General features: G+C 28.2%; 2 protein-coding genes across 4 annotated transcripts in view; one reads left to right on the top strand and one right to left on the bottom strand.

Annotated features, from left to right (window-relative positions):
* LOC107442147 (transmembrane protein 120A) overlaps positions 1–19,239 on the bottom strand; it is a 40,786-nt gene extending 21,547 nt beyond the window's left edge. The window contains exons 1-9 of one of the 2 annotated variants that reach the window (XM_016055622.4): positions 19,050–19,239; positions 14,267–14,390; positions 11,112–11,230; positions 9,541–9,654; positions 8,499–8,558; positions 7,953–8,045; positions 5,832–5,921; positions 5,024–5,089; positions 4,362–4,423 (exon numbers count right to left, since the gene is read on the bottom strand). In XM_016055622.4, coding sequence (XP_015911108.1) covers positions 4,362–4,423; positions 5,024–5,089; positions 5,832–5,921; positions 7,953–8,045; positions 8,499–8,558; positions 9,541–9,654; positions 11,112–11,230; positions 14,267–14,344 — 682 coding nt within the window. In that variant the 5' untranslated portion in view covers positions 14,345–14,390; positions 19,050–19,239. The remainder of the gene's footprint in view (positions 1–4,361; positions 4,424–5,023; positions 5,090–5,831; positions 5,922–7,952; positions 8,046–8,498; positions 8,559–9,540; positions 9,655–11,111; positions 11,231–14,266; positions 14,391–19,049) is intronic. The other variant, XM_016055623.5, reaches the window with a different exon arrangement.
* A 14-nt stretch (positions 19,240–19,253) lies between these two features.
* Positions 19,254–25,856, top strand: part of rl (Mitogen-activated protein kinase rl) — a 43,081-nt gene continuing 36,478 nt past the window's right edge. Inside the window, exon 1 of one of the 2 annotated variants that reach the window (XM_043045595.3) lies at positions 19,254–19,766. In XM_043045595.3, the coding sequence (XP_042901529.1) occupies positions 19,648–19,766 (119 nt within the window). In that variant the 5' untranslated portion in view covers positions 19,254–19,647. The remainder of the gene's footprint in view (positions 19,767–25,856) is intronic. The other variant, XM_043045596.3, reaches the window with a different exon arrangement.

The raw sequence follows: 25,856 nt of genomic DNA, 5'->3' as shown, positions 1-25,856 counted from the left end.
TCGCAAATAGAGATTCCTCATTTTTTGAAATTAGCCGATGAGTCATTTTATGAAGCGACTGAAGTGCACGCGTTAATAAGTTCTGATATATTTTTCAAGGTTTTGAAACAAAATACGTATAAAATAAATGATGATTTGTTTTTTAAAGAGTCGTTTTTGGGGTGGATAGCTTGCGGTAAACTTAAAGAAAGCGAAATTACTCAGGAAAGATATTGTTTTCTAACTAAAAATGATTCGTTACAAGATACACTAAAACTGTTTTTTGATTTGGAGGGGCTTGGGATTAAAGACGATCCAATTTTACAAGAGAATGATCAGGCCATGAAAATATTTAATGAAACTGTTGAATTCAAAGACGGTCGTTACATAGTACAACTTCCATTTAGAAAAGACTATAATGAACTTGCTGATAATTATTCTTTAGCGAAGCAACGTTTCCGAAGCTTATGGAAAAGATTTACGCATGACCCGGATCTCTATGATAGATACCGTGAAATTATACAGGATTATACAAGTCAAGGCATTATAGAAATAGTTAAACCTGATAGTATACAGGATGAATGTGAAAGACCTATATTTTATTTACCCCATATGGCCGTTAAAAAAGAAAGTTTAACAACATCGCTAAGAATTGTGTTTGACGCTGCGGCGCACGAGGTCAATGAACTCTCTCTCAATGACTGTTTGTGGCCAGGGCCCAATTTAAACCCCGATCTTTTGGATGTACTTATTGAATTTAGACTCAACCGAACAGCTTTCTGTTCTGATGTGAAGCAGGCTTTCCTTCAAATAGGTCTTGCTGAGGTACACAAAGACGCAGTAAGATTCTTTTGGAGCAATGATGAACCAAGTGTTTCTAAAGATCCCAAATTAATTATCTTCCATTTTAATAGAGTGAACTTTGGAGTTAACTCAAGTCCATTTCTACTCGCTGCTACCATTAGGCACCATATCAAAAAATATGAAAATGATCTTCCTGTTATCGTTCAACTTCTAGATAGAAATCTTTATGTGGATGATTTTATTTCCGGTAGCAATGATTTTGATGAAGCATTAGAAATATCTAGAGATGCAAATAAAATAATAGAAGCTGCTGGAATGACTCTAAGGAAGTGGATAACTAATGATGCTGACTTGATGGAGCAGTGGAAGAATGAGGGACTAGATACTCATCCTGCAAACGCTAGTGTTAGTCTGGGCTCCAATCAGACTAAAGTGTTGGGACTTTTATGGAACACCAGTGAAGATTATTTTTCTGTAGATACCAGAAGTCTCCTAAAATTCGTCTCCTCAAGCAAAAGTACGAAACGTTCGATACTCCAGGCTATAGGGAAGATATTTGACCCTTTAGGGTTAATTTCATGCTTCACCATACGAATGAAATGTCTGATCCAAGAACTGTGGAGTGAAAAAATTCCTTGGGATGAATCCTTGCCACCGAAAATAGAGAAAGAGTGGATAAAATGGTGTGAAGAGATACCTTTTTTGAAAAATCTTAAGATACCTAGACTGGTTCTTAATTCTATATCCAAAGAGGATATCGTCGAGATTCATAGTTTTTGTGACGCCAGTAAGAACGCATACGGTGCTACAGTATATTTGAAAGTTTACGCACCAAATGGACCGATTGTTAGACTTTTGACTTCTAAAAGCCGAGTAGCTCCTTTGAATAGTGTGACTCTGCCTAGACTGGAATTGCTGGGAGCTCTAGTCGCAGCTCGCTTGGCATCTAAAGTTGAAAAGATTGTGAATCTGAAAAGGTCTTCAATTGCATATCATTGGACTGACTCTAAAATTGCACTCTACTGGATAAAGGGAAAGACAACTCGTTGGAAACAATTCGTTGCTAATCGAGTTAAAGAAATAGCCACTTTGACAGATCCAAACTCCTGGCACCATTGTGCAGGTACAGATAATCCTGCAGATATTCTCTCTCGTGGAATTAGTGCTGAATGTTTGGTTGATAGTTCCAGGTGGTGGACAGGTGCTGAATTTTTGATGGAATCTGATTTTCAAGAAACTTTAGAACAATCATTTCCTGATATAGAATCCCTTGCAGAAGGTGAAAAAGAAACAATTCTCCGAGAAGCAAAAACTGTTTCCTCAACTGAGAGTACGGAAGAGACTGTTTTGCTAACTGATGATTCACAGACCCTGATTGATAAACTTTTAGAACTCTCAAATAATTATTATAAAATTAATCATATTTTATGTTATATTTGCAGATTTCTTCATAATTGTAAACATAAGGATAAGAAAATGGGACCCTTGACAGTTGACGAGGTAAAGTATTCTGAAAGTATCCTGATTAAGCATTCTCAGAAGACACTGGTAAATAAGAACAATTTTTCTCGCAATATTTCTAGCTTAAATCCCTTTGTAGATGGGGACGGTTTAATACGAGTAGGTGGAAGGCTCGATAATGCTTCAGTACCCTTTAATCAAAAGCATCAGATAATCTTACCGAAAAAGTCCAAATTAAGTAAAATTTACTTCGATAGTTTACACAGGAAATTACTTCATATTGGCCCTCAAGGTTTGTTAAGTGCAGTTAGGCTAAAATGTTGGCCTTTAGGAGGTCGTAATCTTGCACGTCAAACTGTACATCAGTGTGTAATATGTTTCAAATCTAAGCCCTTCCTTTCCACTCAAATTATGGGTAATTTACCAAGTGAAAGAGTCAACATGTCACCCCCATTTTCCGTCACAGGTGTAGACCTGTGTGGCCCTTTTGCTGTTAAATATAAACATCAACGTAAGGGTACTCTCAACAAAGTATATATTTGTATTTTTATTTGTTTTTCTACAAAAGCCATCCATCTTGAACAGCTGACTGATTTGACTTCCGATTCTATGATTGCCACATTGAAACGATTTACGAGTAGACGCGGAAAATGCTCCAAAATCTATACTGATAATGCCACTAATTTTGTTGGAGCTAATTCTCAATTAAAAAAGTTTTATGGATTAATTAATTTTCCAGATCAGATTTTGGCTAATTATTTTACCTCTGAAGGCATAGAATGGAATTTTATTCCACCAAAATCACCCCATTTTGGTGGTCTTTGGGAGGCGGGTGTAAAATCAGTAAAACATCATCTTAAAAGAGCAGTTGGAAAATTTCATTTCACTTACGAAGAGATGGAAACAATAGTTATTCAAATCGAAGGAATTCTGAATAGTCGCCCCCTTTGCCCCTTAAGCGGTGATAATGACAGTTTTGATGTTTTAACACCAGGTCATTTCCTAATAGGGAGGCCTATAACATCAATTGTCGAACCAAATTTAACTGATCTCAATGATAATCGTCTAAGTCGGTGGCAGAAAACTACAAAAGTTGTACAACTTATATGGGAAAAATGGAAGTCGGATTACTTAAATACATTACAAGCTAGATCAAAATGGATGGTAACAAAAAATGATTTAAAGATAGGACAGATGGTACTTGTAAAAGAAGATTTCTTGCCTTTAAATACCTGGATTTTAGGCCGAATAATTTATGTTTATCATGGTTCGGATAATAAAGTGCGTGTAGTAAAAATTCGCACAAAATCTGGGGTATTTAAAAGAGCTGTTTCTAAAATAGCTGTCTTGCCTATCGATACATAAAAAAAATACTGTATTTTTCATAATGTTATATATTCTGTTTTACATTTTATAATGTTTATGTTTTATATTGTCTAGTATGTAATATTTGTGTTTATTTTTTTAAATTTTATATGTTAAGTTCTTGCATGAACATTGCAAGGCCGGGCGGGATGTTGGCGCGCATGCGCGTCAGCGCCCCAACCGGCAGAAGATTTTGTAACTTCCACAATGACAGACGGCTCTCATGTAGCTCCGTCTAATTAAAAATAATACTCTGAAATCGCATTTAGCGATAATTAAAATAAATAAAAATAAATCATCTCTTTTTTTATAAAGAGTGGTCCGTCTTATAAAAATTTTTCTCTTCAGAATGAAAAGGAGTGATGGAAACAATAAGGATAAAGTATTTCAAGATATCCCATTGATACTTTTAACATGATAGTTCAAACAGGAGTGAGATAGAAAAGAGAAAACTATTTCAATTACAGTCGGTTTTTGGAAATAAATTCTTTCAAATACACAACTATTCACTTTTTCTTAAGTATGAAGTAGTTCTATATAACTGTTTAAAAAAAATCTTGGTAGTCATGGATATTTTATTCTTCATAAAAATAAGCTTTCTTACCAGTTTTTGGTAAGAAAGCTTATTGATACATGTAAATTTTCAGCTCTGCCTTCAAACTGAGCAAGTTTAAGGTGAAACATTCATAAATTCAAATCAGCAGTGAAACATATTTTCAATAAACCATAAAAGAATTGATAATGTAATTTACTTGAATAGCAAGAATACAACATAAATTGACGCCTAAATGCCTGGTACGATTCTGCTTCATGCCTAGAATAAAACAAAGCAAAAAAATTAACACAGATATTTCTAAAATTTATGGCAATAAATTTAAAAAATAAATGTTCCCAACAATTAAAGAAAATTTTTTTTTGCTAATAATCGCGATTATTATCATGGTCATCCAATTAGCAATATTAAATACGTTTCTAAATTCCAATTACCATTATTCCTTTTACAGTAACCCTAAACTTTGGTACACTTCTTCCGTATTATACTCACAACTCCAGCAAGTAAACAATAATCTATCGCGGACAAGGTATATAAAGTTGAACATTTTTGTTTACCACTTGAGATGAGGTAAACAATTATATTACATGCTTATATTACATGAATGTAATTTAAGCATAGGTCTCATGATTTGAAACAACTAACGATTATTTCTAACAAAATTTGAATAACATAAAAAAAAAAAAATATTTCATTGTATGCCAAAAGTTAGTCACTTTTGCTATGCATAATTAATACTGGTTGACCAACTGCTTTCTCACACATAAAAGTAGTTTCTCTCAACATTATTCAAAAAAGAATCATTGTTCAAGTAAAAATGTCTCCAACATGATCGGCATTTCAAATTTAAAGTTTACTCACCACAATATTAGTATCCCTGCCAGAACTGTAGTTATAAAATGATGAAGTCTCCACCAGCCTTTGATTCTAATCAATAAAAAAAAAATTTATATCTGAAAATTGTATAAATCAAAGACAACACCAATTCACATTGTCTAGAAAAAATGAAACAATTCAAATCAAGTAGAATGGTTTTTTTTCCTATAAAATATAAATAAAATATTTTTGAGAACTGCACAAAATATTTCTCTTCTATCAGATACTTCAATGCACAAATTTTATAAAAGGTTGCTTCCTCTTAATATTAAAGTTACAGGTGCACAATCATTTTTAAAGAGGCAAAAATAAATAAAACATCAAATTAGGACTCAACGCAACATTGTAAAAATCGTAACAAGTGTAACTAAAACTAAAAGCCTCCACAGGATTCGTAGGGTCCTTAAAAAACATAGAAAGTGGTAGCAACAGTAGGGGGGGGGGGAAGGATATATTTCAATGACTTAAAATTTCCAAATAAATATGTGCAGTTGAAAAATCATGGATTTTGAATTTTGAATTTTAAATTGAAAGTTAATTAAAAGAAATTTATAAATTTTTTATTACAATATCTATACCACTTTTTAATTTTTATATGGACTATAAAAACCCTGCTTAAAAAAAATTTATAACTTTTTACCAGAAGTATTTCAATAAAAAGGAACAGAAAAAAAAAATATTAAATGCAGTGTTAATTTTCCAAATATTTCAGAATTAATTAAAACTGAATGAAAAATGAATCAGCTGAATAAATAAACACTCATACTAAAAAAAAAATTAAAAGTTTTCTTACCTTGAGCCATTTACAACCAAAATACTTTCTCTCAGAGTTAAGGTGCAGTAATACCACACAAGAAGGAAATGAAGTATTGCATCTAAAGTTCTATAATAAAATCAAAATGTTACCAAAAACATTTGACATTGATTATTTTCATAGTTAACCACAAACTGCATGTTTCAAAAATGTTATAAGGTATATCTCAAAAAATGGAAACAATATTAACAGCTAATTATGAATTCTACAGATACTTATGAATACATATATTCAGTACTTATACAAAATGTTCATTGATTAAAAAAAAAAAGTAACATTATAATAATCATTTTTAATTAGATTTTAGGACACCAGATTATTCTAAATGATACGAGAAAAAGTATCAGCACTGTGATTGTTACAAGCATTTAATTATCTTCTATTTAATATGTGAGAAAAATGGCATTTTGTCCCCACAATATAATAAAGTACAGTCGAACCTCCGTGAACTGTCTGCGCTGACCTATCAAAAAGTTCACTATACACGGTTGCTTACTATCTTCAAATTTTTTGAAAAGTTCTTTTTTTGGCATAAGAGAATAGCATTAATAAAAATAGTGATAGTTGGTAATTTGTTCATAAATTATTGACGGATTAAATATTTAATAAATCAAATGCTTGAAAGAAAAATTATTAAATTAATTTTTACTTTTCATAGAACAAATTAGTACTTGACTACAAATCAATTTTATGCAAAGTTTGTCAATTTTCGTATCAACAATAAGTAAAAAATCTCATTAAGACCTCTTTTTTCTTTTAATTTTAAATTTCATATTGAGTAAACAGGGTGACTACCAGATCCCAGGAAACCTTTTCTTGACGGCATTTTGCATATAATTTTTTTGTTTTTGTTTTATGGAAATTATTCATTTTAGAAAAATGTTATTGAGTGCATTTTACATTCATGTCATTAGTAAAATATAAAAAAACAGCAGAAATTTTTCGATGGACCATTCACCAGATATGCTGCTGTCTTATTGGGTGAAGTATTACACATTATTCAAATAGACAAATGGAATAATACTGCGTTAAAATATTTTCAAGTATTGTTATTTTTATATGCAAATTGACATTCTGTACAGGGCAATTTGGCAGTAAAAGTAAATTAAAAAATTATCTTAAATTATCATCTTACAGTTTTAAATTATAATCTTCTTCAGTTTTTCTTATAATAAAAATAGGTCATGAGAAGACAAAGAAATATTAGCTCAGAAAAAATTCCTCCAAAAAATCTACACAATTATTCAAATAGCACTGCTCATTAACCATACACTTATAACAGAAACTAAAAATTTTAAAGATAGAAGAATAATGGGTTTAAGAAAATAAGTTCAATATTTATGAGTTATGCGTAAATATTTAATATACTTCTGTGCACTCACGATATAAAGACCTTACATTATAAAATCCATTTTCCTTTGGATCACAAGGGTCGTCATATCAACCGTACAACATCTCGTAGATTATTAAACTACACCATAGATTTCGCGTATTAAAAATGTAGAGAAAAAAAAACACACTAATATTCTTAACAGTAATTAAAAATTATCTTACTCCAATATGAAAATAGATAGAACTATGTTTAACTACAAATAGAATATATTTGAACTTTTATTAGATTTCAATTAAGAATTATTCAATATTTAGGTATTATCCCATCAATACTTTTCACTAACACCACAATAAAGTCATTGTGGTATCTTCCTTTTTTTTTTTTTTTACATAGTAATTGAATATAAATCAGAAAATATTTAAATTTGAAATACCTTCAAATTTATTTTTCGATTTAGCGAAAATGGTTGCAGGGATAATATGTAAGAACAAATTGCTCTTTTCCTAAAAAAAAGCTTCAATGATTTTCCATTGTTTTCAGAAAAATTAAAGCAATTTTATCATTTTTAAAGTTAGTGAACAAAGGAAAATGGAATAGAAAATAAGACAATTATGCAATTTTTTTAAATATTTTTTTAAAAAAATAAGAAATATAGGAATTATAAAATTATTGCTATCAATGCAGCTGTGTAACTGAGCCCACTTAAAATTAGATTTCGGATATGAAAATTTATATAAAAAAAAAATTTAAAATATTAATTCACTTACTTGTAAGTCGTAAATATATTGATGTATGACAGAATCAAAACAAAAATAGTAACAATTAGCTTAAATCTTTCATATTCATCTTTATATTTGTACCTGTAAACCAAAATTCAAACGTGATTACTGAGTTTACAACAAAAAAGTCAAAATTATACATAAATCAACTCGGATAAAATATTTTCTAAAACTGATTCACTCAAAAAATTAAATAAAAACATACATTGTTTCTGTAGCATTGAATCAAATAAAAATTTTGATTTTTTTAAAAAAAAATTTTTTTTACAGTGTAATAAAATAGCATATTTAAAATTAACATTGTCAATCAGTTAGTAGATATTCAGTTTTGTGCATCGTTATACTAGAGAAGTCAGGAAATTTCAGTATTAAAGATGTTAGCCAGACAAAAATCTTTTCACCACATTATTTTACAATAAAGAAAAATATAAACTATCCAAATTAATTTCACAATACTTTCAAATACCTCTTAGTTAAAATAAAATAAAAAATACAATCTGCACAAAGAAATAATAAAAAAAAACAAACAATTACTTAGCATCTTCATCCAGCAATGAAACATTGACGCTACCCAGGGTTATTTTTAAGTATAATCTAAAAAAGAAATATTTAATTCAATCTTTAATACATTTTTAAGAATTGAAATAAAATTACATATTCATAGCATAACATTCATATTTTTATAGTTTTTATACACTAATGAGATAAATAAACTCAAATTGTGAGAAAAATATAGGAAACAACCAATAAATAAAATAAAGAAACTGATATCTTATGAGTGTTAACGTTAGTTGAATCTATTTATTTGTTTCAACTTCTTATTGAATTACTTTCTTTACAACTCAAAACTATTTTAAATGTTGAAACAATAGTCTGTACTCCATAATAGATAAATAGAACTCTTGAAATTTTAACTAGGGCATAAACATTTGATTCTGGTGTGAAAGTGAATCTCAGGGCCCATGTTAAGGATTTCAAATTATTAGCCAAATATCAAAAGTATTCGCCAATTTTCGAAAGTCTTCGCCAAATGCAAACTTCAACAATTTCTTACAATTAGTTTTTACCCCCACAGAAAACTATTTTATGGCAGTTTCTTTCAGGCTTATATTATTTGAACCTAACTCTAAGAAGTGTCTAGAGAGTGATAGATAAAAAATTACAATTTTTAAATCCACACAATCAGTGTTTTAAAATATTTTGAGGAATTTTCCAGACAACAAAAATGTTTTAATACTTAAATTATGATTATATAGCCTAAACTTTTATAAAAAAAGTTTAAGCTAAAAGTAATTTATTCCATTATTAAAAGCAGCGGATAAGAATTTATACTTTGTGCATGCTACATATTTTCATATTTTTAAAAATATATGTAAAATTTAAAAACTCTCAACAAAAAATTATACTATTAATTGCTTTTTTTTATTAATTACTTTTTTTTATGGCATAATAATAATGCTTTGTTGGTCAATTAAAAACTTTTAACAGATTCACAATTCTATTTTCCATCATTTACGACTTCTGTTTCTCCTCTGAATTACTGAAGTTTCACTGAATAAGTATAATAAAATATTACCCACTATCTTTCGGTAGGGTAGCAGACATACTGTTCAATTCCTCTTTTCTAATATTTACACTCTTTTTCAGTTCATAATATTCCTTTCTTTCATCTTCAGATGATGGTCGGCAACTGCAGAGATATAATTAAAAAATGTAAAAATTTATAAATTAAAATAATCATATTTAAATAATAACTAGAATATAATTTCACAAAATTAGATTTTCGTTTTTACACTGCTTGAAGCAATTACAATAAAGTTTCAGAGATCAAATGTAAGTTACTTTGTCTCTTTCCACCGGTCCTCATCCAGATTTCAAAATAAGGCAGTTTATACGGCTCATAACTACCAAAACATGACTAAGATCACATAAAATGAATAATCATTGGTCTGTTCCTGATTTTCCCTGAGACAGAATCGCAGCGACACGGTGACATTGTCGCACAACTTTAGAGTTCTTTCAGAAAGATTTTTCTTTTGAAAAGTAAAAAATTTTAGTCTTCTTCTTTACAGAAATTTACACGTAATATTTGAAGCATGCATTTAGACAATCACTTCTTGATGTGCTAAATTTGCACCGATAGTATCGTAAATCGATGTAATGTTTCGATTTTATTTCAGCAGTTATTCATTTTGATTTTCACATGGTTTTTTAAACATTCCAATATATTTCAAACATTATGGAAAATTCGAATCGTGCATTTGAGTATTTATTTTTCAAGGCAATAATTCCATCAAATTTATGGAAGTTATTGCTATTAATTTCTCCGTCCAATATTTTTTATACAATACAACAACCTATTCTTGAAATGAAACACGAATGTGAGGAGTCCAATTATTGTGATTTTGCCACAGATCTTTTTTTTTTTTTTGGCAATTACTACTACAGATTTCATGATATTTAATAATTTATTTTATTGTTATAATTATTTACAAAATGAGAAGAAGTAAATAATATCTGTGATGATGAGTCTAAAGGCTTAGATCATCTGCAAACACACTAGCAAAAGAATCAATTCTTTTAAATAGCTGAATAATGTAAAATAATCTCTAATAAACAACTTTGCTTACACGGCAGGGCAAAAAGCTCTGATAACAGTTTTGCTAATTATGTAAAATGACCTCACGAATAAGACACTTATTTTTCACCCACCACTCCACAATTTCCTCCTCACTTTTTGATTATTTATTAGCTGCAAATTAGATTTTCAGGGAGGGGAAGGATTATTCTTACAGCTTAAGTTGAATTTTCTTACAGGGGTCTAGATAAGTGAAAGTTTTAAAGTATTAACAGCTATAGCAAAGTGAAAGATTTTCCCTCGTGATTTGTAAAAAAATAATATTTTCCTTTCCTTTTGATATGGGAAATGGTGAGTCTCCTGGTTTATAGTATTGACATTAAGAACAAAATTACTCATATATTAAATTGAAAAGAATAAGGCCATTTAACATAAAAGTATATAAAAACAACAAAACATAAACATAAAAGTATATAAAAAACACAAAATTGAACGAATTTTTATTTAGTTTGATGACAGAAAAAATAGAATATCTTACAAAAAATATTAACTAAAACAGTTGCCTTTACCATTTTAATGTTTCTGATATACGAGCAACACCTTTAATGTGATTGGTGACTGACTTTTTGAAATCACTTTCAACTTTTTTAAAATTTGCCACAGCTTTAGAACATGATTTTTGTAATGCCTAAAAAAAATTTTGTTCTATGAAAACATATTCAAAAACAGATAATAATAACAGATTATTGGTCTTGAAAATTAAAATATATGACAAAGATAAATTCAACATGCAGCTGAGCAGCTGAACAAATAAAATAGAAATTAGAAAAATGTTGTGAAAATAATTTAAATATTAGAGAATTGACACAACTAAGTCATTCAAACATAAACCTTGCTAACTGTACTTTGTAAAAGGTTTTCTCTTTGTTTCCACATGATCAATATAATATTAAATTATGTTTCAATATTTCAAAAGAAAATCTAAATTTGCAATTTAGTTTGTTGACACATATCCTCGTGTCGCAAACTACATTACAGGCGTAAGGATTTGCAGATTTCAGGTCATTGAGAGTACAAAACATAAAAAATGCTAAGTACTTATCAGCTATAGAGAACAGGTGCAGGCGACTATTTTTTGACTTGTCACCAACATGAACATTGACTGCTATTACTCACATAAGTAAAAATTTTATATCACAATATGTTGTCAAAAAATATGAATATTTAAAAATAAATTGCAATATTTTTTCAATTTCTTGTGCATGCTTTTTACCAGGGATGTAACATATAATGCAACCACTATTCGGTATTCGGCCCTTTGCCGAATAATTGGTTAAATATTCATTAGTTGGAAAAGTATTTTTCGAATATGGTTCTTTTTTTTGGGGGGGGGGATTAAAATAGATTTAATAAAGAATAAACTAAAATCCTATTTTTTATTAGAAATTGTTTTTCCATAAAACAAGTTCATAGCACTGAAAATTACAAAAGTAAAAATACAATAATAAAAAGTAATAAAGCACAATAAAAGTTTTTAAAAAAATATGAAATTAGTGGTCAGTCAGCAGGTAAAAATTTTACATATAAATATCTCAATTAATTTTTATGTTTATTAAATTAAATGAATAAAAGGAGATGGAAATTTTGAGGTGATGAAGCTTTGTGATTCTTGACTGTTCTAGGTACCCATATAAAAATACATAATTAGTGAATGAACCCCAAGTCAAGTTCAAAAATTTAGGTACTGATCTATATATATAGAATAGCGAGAGAAGGTCATTAGCTTGCCAGTGACGAAGACCATGGCACTTCACCAATAACGAATTTAGGAAGAGAAATAAAAAAGTTTTTTGCTATTATGGTAAAAAATTGGCAATGTTTAGTTAATAATTCCTGAGATCAACAAAAATTTGAGAGATTTTTTGGTTTAATTTCAGAGTGGAAAATGAAGCCTGAAATTAAGAATCTTTTGCAAAATGCAGCAGAGTTGCACATGAGAGTGCAAGAATCCTTAATCCTTTCCATTGAATTCAGCTCAGTATATGCACATGCGGATTTGTAAGTGTGTAATCAAATATGTAAAATGATTTGCGCTTTCATACGTTACAGATTGTCAATACACCGAAATGGATTGTGGTTGAATAAATTGTGAATACGTTAAATAGAACAATGTGAAAGACTAGCTTTTTGTGTAATTCGTGACAAAATTCGAAAAGTTAAAAAAATCTCATTATGGGAAAAAAATAAATTAAGTAGTATACTATATAAAAACACCTTTAAGAGCCTTTAAAAAATGAAAATTGAAAAAAAAGGACCCTAAAGCACTTTTTAAAAAATGCTACGAACCCTGAATATTCTTAATTATTCCTTTTTTTTTAAAAAAAAAGTTTGGTATTTTGTCCAATATTCAGTATTTGGCCAAATCACTATTTGTTACATCCCAATTTTTTACTTTCATAAGCAAAAAAAAATTTATCAATACTCACAATAATATTCTATTCAATAATTGTTACATTAATTGTATTTGAAATATTATAGTTTTAATGCATTATATAATTGATAATAATCACAATATTATCATAGTCAATAATTTAAATAATCAGTGATGATTATTGCATTGTGGCACAATCGGTTAAGGTGTCGCCCGCTGGAGGTAGTCAGTTTGATTCTGATAGCCAACTAAGCAACCAGCGTGCATCTTCAAGATTCTTCTATTTTCTTTATCATTTTTGAGTGTCGTCAATTGGATGTCTGAGTTAAGAAAATTAAGAGTATTGGTATGTTAGAATTTTTTTAATCCACTTTAGTTACTCAGTTTTGTTATCCTTGATTTATTATGACAAATTATTTTATAATTTCAGATAATACAATATTATTATGATGAATTCTTAAGAACAAAACGTTTTTTAATTGCCTGTTATATTTATCCATCAATTAAGAATACAATATTTTTCAACTTTTAAATTCTGATTCCTCAGGTATCATTTAAAATTTTTTCTTGTTGTGGAATTACATCTGCTTTCGCTAAAAATCGTCTATTTTTATAAAAAAAATTAAGGATAATATTGTTTTTTAATCTGAGAATACAATTATTTATTACTAATAGCAAACAATTATTTTTATGCAGTATTATAATTCTGATTTCACTACGTTTTGAGTTTTTTCTTTTTCTACGTTTACAATAAATTACGTATTCAATAAATTAGTTCCTTTTATTCATAAATTTTAAGATTAAGTTTCTTTTTTAATTCAGTTGATCTTATAATATCTTGTCTTGTCCAGGGTTTTAATATTTATGTTTCTTGTCAAAACTTGTAAATGTTTTTATTATTTTAAATGTTATTTTTCTACCATTTTTTATTAAATTTAGGAGAACTTTTCTTATTTTAAAATGTATTACTCCTTTTCATTGTAATCTAGGTTTGATAAAACATCGAATACAGGCACTTTTCAGCCGATCCAGAAAATCGGGAATTTCAGACATCCGGGATAGCGATGGTCCTGAGCATCCAGGATAATTGGTTCTCCACTGTACTACATAAGAAAATTACATATTAGGCTGTTTTTCAGTTAATTTTTTTCCAGCAAAATATAAACCTAAAGGTTTACTTTGAATTAAAGTACTAAAGCTGAGATTTTTTTTTTCTTTAGTCAAAAACAACCATAAAATGAGGAGGGGAAAAAAACAGGCTTTCTTTGTTAATCTATAACTAAACTTAGTTACCTCCAACTCCTGAAAAGTTGTATCTAAATTCTTCCATTCTTCTGCAACTGCAATTAAACTGTTCTTTTTAGTTTCCATTTTCAGATATTGCCACAGAACTTATGCATAAGATCGCTTTAATGACCTGAAAAGGTTTTATTTAAGAGTTTTGATACAAATATTTTAATAAATCTTTATCAGCATAGGCGTAGCGTGGAGGAGGGGGCACATTTTTTGCTTTTAACCCACTGGCGGTTAAGGAAATGGGCAAAATTGGGAGAATGTTTCTCCCCTACACACAGTTCCCCTATCAGTTAACATGGGAAAACCGGTTTTGCTATGCAGAGAAGACTGCAGGTTAAAATGTGACTTTTTACGTGCAGAACCGTCAGTGGGTTAAGACACTGCTTATTTTAAGCTTTATACATAGGGTGACCTGGGGTAATTCCTGATCAAAAAATGCAAACATCTATTTTGTGAAAAAACTATTCAAGATAGAATTTTAATATTTACTGGAAGTTTGAGGCTATATGAGATGAGTCCTATGCCTCCTTCTTTTGTTGGAAAATCTAATTAGAATTTAAAAGATTTTAAATTTATAGTGATCAGGAATTACCCCTTCTCTTGATCAATTCTGGGATAAATCCTGATCATTTCTGGGGTAATTACTGATCACCAGTTTTTATAGTAAATGGTTGTTTAAAAATAATTATACAATAGTAATTAACAAATAAGACATTAAAATCAAACAAATAAACCAAAAAGATATGTTTAAGCAGCTAATAAAACATTTCATTTAAAATCAGGAATAAAGATTAACACTTCAGCTCCGGCAGCAGCTCTCACACTGAAATTTTCATTTTCAATCATAAAAGGAAATTCACTATTTTTGCTTTCTAGAAGCTTAGTATCCTTTTTTAACTTATAATTTCGCACCATATTTATATTAGGTTAATTTATCGACTTAGAAATTATTCTAACAATGTACACACATAAAATTAAGATAGAAGCAAGGTAAGGCAAGCTAGAAATGGTGCATATCAGAACATATTTTTCTTGTATACTGTTAAAAACAAATTTTGTGATTATAGTTAAAATATATTTTATAGTTGTTCCACTTAATAAATATGAACTGTTAGTTAAGAAAAGGCAATTACCTACTTATTAGCTATTTTTTATACTACTATTTATAAGAAGAAATGACAATGATCAGGAATTACCCCAGTGATCAATAATTACCTCATCTGTAGGGGACAACATTTGATATAGTTTCCTGTAATCAATTATAATGTTTACAGTAGATGTGAAATAATTAAGCAAAAGCCTACACTATTTTTATATCAAAGAAAAAGAAAGTAACTCAAAATATTTATTATTAAGAGAAGGAGGGGGATCTTTGCAGAAATGTGCACATTTTGAAACCGATCTTTGAAATGGAAAATGCAGAAAGCATTTTAAAAGATACTTATTTTGTTAGATAAAACAAAAAACTATTATTAAGTATGTAGTTATACTTTAGTAAAGTGTACAAGCATTCTTGTCTATGTCTCAAATTTAAAAAAAAAAAATTTTTTTTAAATAAAACTTAGATTATTATTTACCCCAGAAACAGAGTTATCGTGAATTACTCCGGGTCACCCTACATTTATATATCGATAGACATACAGAAAAAAAAAAAAAAATCACATATACAAATAAAACTTAAAATAAACGAACAATTTTCTAAAAATAAAAAGTCTGCAACCCTTAAGCTACGCCTATCTATCTATACATATAATTGATAAAATTGGTCGAAGTAAAAATAAAATCAAAACTAATAAGTGTTTTAGGAAACATTAAATATTCAAAAATGGAGACTTTTATTTTGAGCAACTCAAAGATACATGTGTCCTGGAAAAGTAAACAGAAAGCTTATAAAATCTTTTTTTGTTTGATGACACTGAATATATAAATTAAAATAAAACATGATAAATTATGAGTAAAGATACAATTTAGCTCAACTTTATGTGATTATTTATTCAGAAAGCATACTCCTCCTGTTCCTCGCATTCTTATTTGAGTGCAAGATAACAGATATAGTACAGGGTAATATAGATATAGTGTTTAATATAGATATGTGAATGAAAATTATAAAGTGAAGGAAGTATTTCATTATCCTTAGCCGTTCGAGCCAACTACACTACAATTGTTAAGTTGCCAAAAAGTTTCCGTACTTGCAAAAATTCAAAAGAAATATACAGTAGTTAGATTAAATGGGTACTTTAGTTGTACTAGTGCTAAGATTTTTTTTCTTCTCGGAATGTAAGTCATTGTGAAGGGGGTGAAACAAAAAACTTAAAACTCATACCATTGCTGAAATGCAGTGTTCTTCAACCGATGTAGGAAAGGAACACTTGAAAATATAAATTCTTAGAGTCTAAGTAGAAGTACTATATAATTGTAATAAAAATTCAGAAAATTTCTCATATTTTTAGAATACTTCTGAAAATAAAGTCAAAATTCAAATAATTTTTGCGCACGAATTAATATTTAAGAAAGGAAAAAACAAAAATGCTCTTATAATGTTAAAACCTGTTTGCTTAATGGAGAGATAAGAAACACCTTGAAGTTTCATTTGTCAATCAGATTTATTTTGATCCAGTCTTTCTCAATCCTGATTTGTTAATTACTTATGTAAATACTAGTAAATTATTTTGATAGTATTTTTGACAAGGATTTTAAAAATATATATTAAGGATAGTGATTACAGCAAATCGTGAATGTATTGTATACCCATATTCTTTTTTTTTCTTTTACTTCAAAATATTTTTTGATTCCTACATATTTTCTAGTATGTATTGTGAAATTTACAAGCTTTTAAAAAGTAAAAAGTACGCACAAAAATTCAAGGATTTTCAATGCATTGCAGATCGCTCACGTTTATTTACTGGTTGCTAACCAGTGGTGCCATAACAAGTTAATTATATAATAATCTGGTTTACACTGCTCTACAAGTTTGTCATTGCAGACAAAGTTTTTGAGACGGGCAATCAAAATAGTTGACCCTTTCTCCACATTGGTGACGTGATATGACCTCGTCTACATCGAAAATAACGCCCACTTCGATGAATGGTCCTCATGGAACAGTTGACTTGCTATTTGTAACTATGCCATCGTCCTCTTCGCTGTTGCTTCTCAATTTTATTTACACACAAAGGGTACCTGCACACACTAGATTGCTAATAGCAACACAGGAGAAGTCACACACACAACCGTAAACTTAATACAGCTCTCACGACAAATGCATAAAACTGGGTGAGCTTAATAAAGTTCTCAACACAAGCACTCAAAATCGGGTGAACTTAATACAGCTCTCCCGGTCTTTCACACATATGACAATTAGTGCTATTCATTCATTAAGTTCTATCCCAGATAAAATTTGGTGGGGGAGTATTGTGGCATAACTACCACTACGATTATTAAACACCAATCCACTAGTACGTAAGATATGCTATAATCAATCTTAGAATACTTTCTGATAGATTAAGGTTGACATGGTCGATAGCTTCTATTCCCCACACATTTATTCTTCAAATCTCATATTTCTGATGGCTAGCTTTCATGATCTAAAATCAAAAGTTGGGTAACCTAGTTTTCTTTCCTCTAGAAATTGAGGCAACACCTCGTGAAGTGAGTTCTCAAACTGCAAACATTTTTTAAAAAATAGATTTCACACATAAAAATACAAAAACATGTTTTTTAAAAGGACCAGTGCAATTTAAAATGAAAAAGTGATTCAATTTACTCAAAAAAGTAACAAAATTACAAATAAAATGAATTAATAAAAAATGCACACTGTAATTCAAAAATCCAGACCAGTAAATTGGTAATTTTATATTTTAAAAAAAATGATAAATAGTAATTAAAAATCTTGAATAGACCAAATCATGTATAATATGGTGAACAACGAGTTTCGGTAAACCTTTGAGTTCATAAAAACTGAGTAAGGGAAACTCTTAGGCAGTGGCCTACAACTAACAGGAGAAACTAAAAAGAAAATCATAAAAGGGACCAACTCAAAGGGTAAACTGGGAACAAATCTCTAAATGCTTTTTTTTTTTTAAGTTTCCAAGTTTAAAATTCATTTGGCGACTGAAGTTGGCGCGACATATCACGATACGGAAAAATCCTATTATAAAGAGAGTGGAACATATCCTTAGAATGTTAAAAGAGAATTTTGAGTTATCATTACTGATGAATAAATAATAATAAAACGAATATATAACACAATAAAGAAACAAATATACATAACATTAAAAATGGGGATATTTCCGTATCGTAATCTGTTGTGCCAACTACAATCGCTAAGGTGCCATATAAATTTTAAACTTGCAATTTTTTAAAAAAAAACAAACATGTAGATGTTTGGCCCAGGGGTGGCTTGGCTAGAGTTATATATTTCGAGTTGATTCCTTTCTGTGATGTTTTTTTTAGTTTCTCGCGGGCCGCTGCCCGGAAGTTGCCAAGACTTGGCGATTATTCTGCCACAGATCAGGATACGGAAATAATTTACAGTAAATTATATACTAAATCACATCATATATTTTTGGCACAAGTTATGTATCTGATAGCATTCAACCAACTAATTTTAGAAGAATCTGTTGCATAAATTTGGTAGGGAAATTATGATAAAAAATTTATTAGCTGTGTACACAATGTGCAATAATATATTAAGAAATAATTTTCTCCAGAGAAAACTTGCAGGATCAAAAATTAAATTATTAATATAAAATTGATATTAATAAACTAGTGTCTATACAATTACCAGAAATTAACAAGCTTTGATATGAAGGATATGGACTCACTAAAAATCCATATACAGTTTCACCGTAGCTTAAAAATATATTTTCTTTGGTTTGTTTAACCTAATCTTAGAAGTTATATCAAAAAGTGTCTGCTCTTTGATACCTTAGTAATCTGATCACAGTTGCAGTAAATAAGACTCGTGTAACTTTTAACCAAGTGAAAAATGTTTGTACCAAGTAAAATACAACAACTGAAAATACCGACTCAACCGTTGAAACGTTTATAGATTTAATGAAATTAATTATTTAATATTTATGAACCAACTATTTTTTAAATCAGTTCAACATTTATTACCAGTATATTTGAATTACAAGCGTAGGGTTTTAAATTCATTAAAATAAATAGTATCACTATTATAAATAGCCATTTAAATGTTTGTCAAGCATTTTTTTTGTACACTTATCTCTTATTTATTAAGCGAAAAATAATGTTTCTCTAATGATTATTATTTTTTACGTGCTCTTGGCAAACGCTGGAAGATAGAGAGATAGTGGCGTAGGGAAAGAGAGAAACCTTTTGAGAGAGAAGTGACTTCATTTGATGTTACCGCATAGAAAATGGCTGCTTCTGATAATGATTCAAGAACTACGGAAATAGTAAGGGGACAAGTCTTTGAAGTCGGACCCCGCTACACTAACTTAAATTATATCGGGGAAGGTGCATATGGAATGGTCGTGTAAGTAAACATTTGCTTAAACCGATTAAAATCGACTTTTTTAAATTTTGTCATGTTGGCCGTCTACATTTGCTGTTATTTAAGGTGATCATACCTGTTGAATTTTAAAATTTTTGCAAAAATTTAGTGATTTAAACAATGGATAACTTAGTATTTATGATTTGTTTAAAGAAGTGACTTTGCTCTCGTTTTTTTCTCCCATTTATTTGCACATTTATTGAAACAACGATCTTTTTAATGATGCGAAATAAGCTTTGTGTTTTAGCATCATATGCTTTTTCAAGATATTATTTTTTACAATATTTGAATATAATTTTAAGTGAAATGTTTTTAGTAATGCACTTTATTTCAATATTTTTTATAGTATTTGCATTAATCGCACTTTTACGAGTTATGTGGAATGTTCTTTATAATTTGACAGGCGGTTTCACCTGTCAAGATGACAGGTATGCTTTTGGAGAAATTTTTTTTTTAGTAAATGTATTCTTAAGTGCAAGCACTTTTAATTTGAAGTTAAGCTAGCTTTTTTTTTGTACTTATTTATTGTTATAAAGCATGTTCAGGTTTCATTTTTATATATTTGCTTCATAAATGTTTGCAATTTTTTAACACTTAATTATGAGTGATTAATTATGATGATTCTTAATTAATTATAATACACTTAATTAACCTCTACTAAAACGGCTGTTCTGTAGTAATTTTGGTTTAAAAAAGTAAAACTATCATAAACTTTGCAATTTTAAGCTAGTGTTTTATTATTTTTTGAATTATATAAACTATTTTTGTTAACTAGACTAATCAGGAAGAAAACTGTTTTATGTGTTGCATATATTTAATTTGTTTGATATTTTGATTTATAAATTTTTGATCATGTTATTGTGTTATGTTTTCTATTCTTTCTACTTACACTGTCAAAATTTTATTAATTGCAACTTTTCAATGAAACTAATTTGTTTTCCAAATAATTACAATCTTTTAACTCTGTTTTTGTTAATAAATATGGTTCAATAATTGATTGAATCATGTAATAATTAATTTACTGTAGATAATTGTATACTTTATAATTATTTCAATAAATTAATATAGAATATTTTCTGCTCACCTGATGCTGTGCACTATATAATGTCTTATCAAGTAGAATTAGCTTCTGATTTAAATAAAATCATTTGAATAAGTCAAAATTTAATTAAATGAAACTTTAAACAGTGTTCTTCTGTTAATAGTGTTAAACACTGTTACAAGGGTGGGCCCCCTATCTGGCCTTTGATCCCTATAAACGTGACCTCTTTGCTCCTTTTTGTAAAAATAAGCCTTAAAAACATAGCCTTTTTACTCATATTCCATTTAAAAAAGCAAGTAACTCACTTTTAAGGTTATCTATGTTTATAAGTTAAATTCTGGTTACTATTACAAATATTTATTTTGTTAGGATTATTCTCTACCAGTTAAATTTTTAATAGTTTCACTTTTTTTTTTCAAGAGAGGCTATATTAATAAGTTTTTTAAGTGATTTAAAATTTTTTAAATAAATATATATATTTCATTAAATGCACCTTTAAATTTTCATTTTTTATTATTTTCAGTTTAAATTTTAGAAAAAAGCTTTCAAGTTGTTTATCAGTTTATCATTTTTTTAGTTTACTTTTTTTTGAAAAAAATTGCTCAGTTATAACTTTTAAGCTTTCCTTCATTTTTTTATAAACTACAAATTTTTCCCTTTTGATAATGTGTGAGAATTACTTTTTGAAATATATACATAAGATAGTATAAGAGGGTAATCTGAAATTTGTTGAGGATCAAATTCATTTATTACATAATATTACACAATTTGATAAATATTTTGGTGTTAAATGAGTGCCCTTTTAAAATTCAAAAGGGCTGTGAAAAAGCACCCTGTCATTTTTTATTCCTCGGGAAAACTCTGCTTTAAAGATAAGTAATTATCTGAAGACAAAATACTTTAAAGAGGTATTATCTTTGTAGTTTAATTGTTTGGTTTTATTTTGTTGTTTATAAAGTTAAATCAGTGAGCACCAGGTTGCTTAATGCACATAATTATAATAATAGTGGTTAATGTATTTTTAACCTTTAATGTTCTATATTAAATAATTCTTGTACTGTATCGACATTAAAAAAACTGTGTATTAATTACTCAGTTTCTTAATTCTATAAGCAGTGTAGCCTGTTTTTGCCAAAATAGGTTCAGTATTTAGGAAAGATAGTACATAGTTTCACTAATTTATATGGGGTGTTGATTCCATCGCTAATTAAATAAGTTTTGTTGAAATATGTATATGAAGCTGCAAATTATTTTACCCGCAGCTGGAAAATTATAATTTAAAAGTTTAATTTTATTTTTATTCAGCATTAGCTAGTCTTTGAAAATTGATGGTTTTATCAGTCATGTCAAAACCCTCTCTTTTTTTTGTCATTGGCAATCGCAATGCTCGAATACGCCATCTAGGGAGAGATCGATTTCATACCTTTGGCCCTTCTCCCTTCCCTCTTCTCCTCTTTGCAGTTGTATAGGAATGTACTATGATATTTTCCCTTTTCTTAATATTTTTCCTTTTTATTTAATAAAATATTTTTTAAAATTTTCATGATGCTTTTCTTTAGAACTATGTTTAATGTAGTTTTCAGTTCCATATAGTTTTCCAACTTAAAAGATTTTAATCTATATGAAAATCAAGAGAGAAACAAATGTATGTCCTTCCTCTATCACTCTCCACATGCTAATGGGGAAAGCATGTGAAGTGTTGCCATAGGTAGAGAGTTCTACTCTACGCCACCTGCAGCCCATTTCGATTGCCAATAGTTTTTGACAAGTGCCAAAACCCTTTAGTTTTTTTGTACGGATAATAATTAGCTAATAAAAATAAGAAATATTTATATATAAACATACATGTAAAATTACAAGTAATCAATCAATTATATTCTTGAATTATTTTGATATTAAGCTCTCTTTTTGTTTTGATAATTATTGTCAAGAGCCTAAATTTTAGTGTTGAAAATATTCAATTATAAATTAAACTGTGTAAAATTGAAATTTATTGAATCTTTTAATTTGTTAAATTATAGAAAATTAAAATGCAAAAGCAATCAGCTTAATAAAAAAACTCAACAATCATCATATTCATTCATCATCATCACTCATAAAATATAAAATTAATTTTCATTTACTCCCATTTTAATTCCTTCTTTCCCTAAAGCATGCAATTACAGGGGTGGAGGAAATTGAAGCCCTCTATATTTCAAGTTAATTTTTCAGTTTTCTATGAATAAGATCAAAATTCAAAACAATTCTTTAGATTGATGTTGAGTTACATAGTCTGGAAAGTAGACGTGCTAAAGTTATTATAAAATAATAATAACATATAACTATAACTAGGAAATTTATTCTAATAAATGTACTAAATATTAATAGTAATTTAGTTATATCCTTGGATTGATTAATTGAAAAAATTAACTAATTTAAACAGGCGTTAATATTTTAATAAATTATAATTAGTTCACTATTCTTGGAAATATTCCTGTACATATAAGCAGGAGTGCAGAGAATTCTCAGGCCTAATATTTCCTGAGAACTACGTTTTGTTTTGGATCAAAATTTCCCCCAAAATTTTAGCTTTTTTTTCTGTACAATAATTTTTTCAAACTTTTTTTGGAAAATAAAGTTTATAAAAGAAAAAATTCATTTGAATTTACATAATTCTTGAATAAACAAGGATATGTGTCATAAAGTAATAAAATTCAAAATATATTAAAATCAATATTTATTAAATTAAATTAGGTTCCACTTATTAGTTTAAAGAATTTTTGCAAAGCGACGAAAATTTAACAATAAAGAATTTTGTAGAAATTTTTAGACCAAAAATTTCCTCATAGCTGCTTGAATTTCCTCCAAAGCCTTGTTCACATGGTCAGACAAATTTTGATTTCCTGAATATAATTAATGACAAATATTGAGAATTAATTTTACTTTATCTAAAAAATCTGCCTAAATTGTGTTCATATTTAGATTGAGAATAATTTGCATCTCATAGTTAGTACCTGTAATTCAAATCAAATAGTTATAATATGGGTCTTAAAGTATTAAGATTACCATTAGAAAAACTAATTGATAGTTTCAATAGTTATGGCACAATTTTTTATTTTTGATATAAATCATAATTAAACCAAATATATAATGCAAGTATTGTGCATGATTTAGTATATAATAAAATATCTTCAATGTCAAAAAAGAAACTTGCCCTAGATTTTTTATGGAATTCAACAGTTTCTGACAGGTTTTTGACTCTTGTCAAAAATCCAACTTCAAGGTTTTTTTTTTTAGATAAAAAGTTCATTCAACATATAAATTGGATTTTTTGTTTAGTCTGATTTTTTTTAGATGACAGGTTAAGAACAGAAATATTAATTAAAGACCATAATTCTTTCAAAACTATTACTACCATAAAATGCTTTGTTATTTTAATACAAAATGCATGGAAATACATTATTGAAATTTCTTAAAAGTGGAATGGAAATGTATTAATAATTACTAAAAAACAGGTCTGATATGAGCAAAATAAAAGGTTATTGTCACAGTTCTTTCTTTTTTTTTTTTTGTTTTTAAGTAGCAAAATTAATCGTACTACCTTCTATTTTACTTAAACCAGATTGAGAAAAATTTCAATACAGAAAACTATCTTAACCATTTATCAAAAAAAAAGAATAATAATAAAAAAAAAATCTGAATTTACCTTTAAGCAATTTTTTCTATATTGGGATAATTTTCATTCACTAATTGTATTTCAAAATTTAGATTGATATATTACTTGCTATATTGAAATAAAATGTGGTTTTGAAAAACATGTTTTAAAACTAGAAATTGGTAGGATTTTTATTACCTAAAGTTTTAAGTTTTTCTGAAAAGAGGAAATCATACTCCATAATTACTTTTTACATGCAGAAGTACAAAAAATGTTATAAGATTTTTTAAATGTCATTTTAGAAGTGCTGTAATATTTTTTGCGACTAGTATTAATATAATTTTGGGTGAATACCTTGACTGGGAACTTGCTCTAAGATAATTTGACAATATACTATTCAAAAGCAGACAAATATGTAAGTTTATTTGGTTTTAATCTTAAAAGTAGAGTTTAACTGTTCCATTCTTCTCTTTTTTTATATACACGAATGATTTTGTGTTGAATTGAAATTTTTTTTATTTTGAAATATAATATTTTCCGATGCTTCATTGACTATATTTTATATTGTAACTTTTTCATCAAAATCAAAATTCATATTAAATGTACATTTATAAATTGATCATTTGATCGGTGCATTTTAAGCAGAATGATCAAACCAAATTTAGTAAGAATGTTCCTTAAGTTTCTAAAAATCTTAGATGTACTTTGTTTTTCTGATAGAATTGTTTAAAATATTTATCAAAAATTATTAAAATAAGTAAGGAAGAGGAATGATGTCACTTGAAAACTATTAACTGGCTCATCCGAAAAGTCGACCGTCAAACGATTGAAAGAATTTGGTGTGAGCTCCAGAAGCCCTGTGTTGTAGAACTCACCCATAGAAATACATTTACACAGTAATATAAATTCAATAAATCTTAAAATTTTCTCTAAATCTTAAAGAAAAAAAAAAAAGTCTTTAAAAGTTTTTTATTAAAGAAAATTATATAATTTAAATGAATGATATTTTTTTCTATGAGTTGATATTAATCAAATTGATTTGATTTGAATCACTAAATCCTTCATTCATAGTTAGATTTTTTTGTTAGTCTATTTTGAACATCAAATTTAGATTTACATACTTTCTTCTATCATTATTTTTCTTGCAAAAAACATTCAATATCAATAAAATCATGCCTTTCAAAAGTACCATCCTTAAAAGAATATTTATGATTTATCTCGGAAAGATTTTTCTGTTGGTATCTTTGCAAAAAATAAAGTTTTGTGACTGCTGAGCAGTATCATGTGAGAAACTTATAAAAAAAAACTTCTCAGAAGAGGGCATTTGAAGAAAGTAACTTGTGGTCATTTTAGGCAAGTATCATTGCATATTTGTGAAATTTTTTTTTTTGCCTGT

This window comes from Parasteatoda tepidariorum, chromosome 10 (assembly GCF_982258835.1).
Source record: "Parasteatoda tepidariorum strain Cologne lab strain chromosome 10, Ptep-v5.0, whole genome shotgun sequence".
Lineage (NCBI taxonomy): Eukaryota > Metazoa > Arthropoda > Arachnida > Araneae > Theridiidae > Parasteatoda > Parasteatoda tepidariorum.
This window is presented reverse-complemented; position numbering and strand designations above follow the sequence as displayed.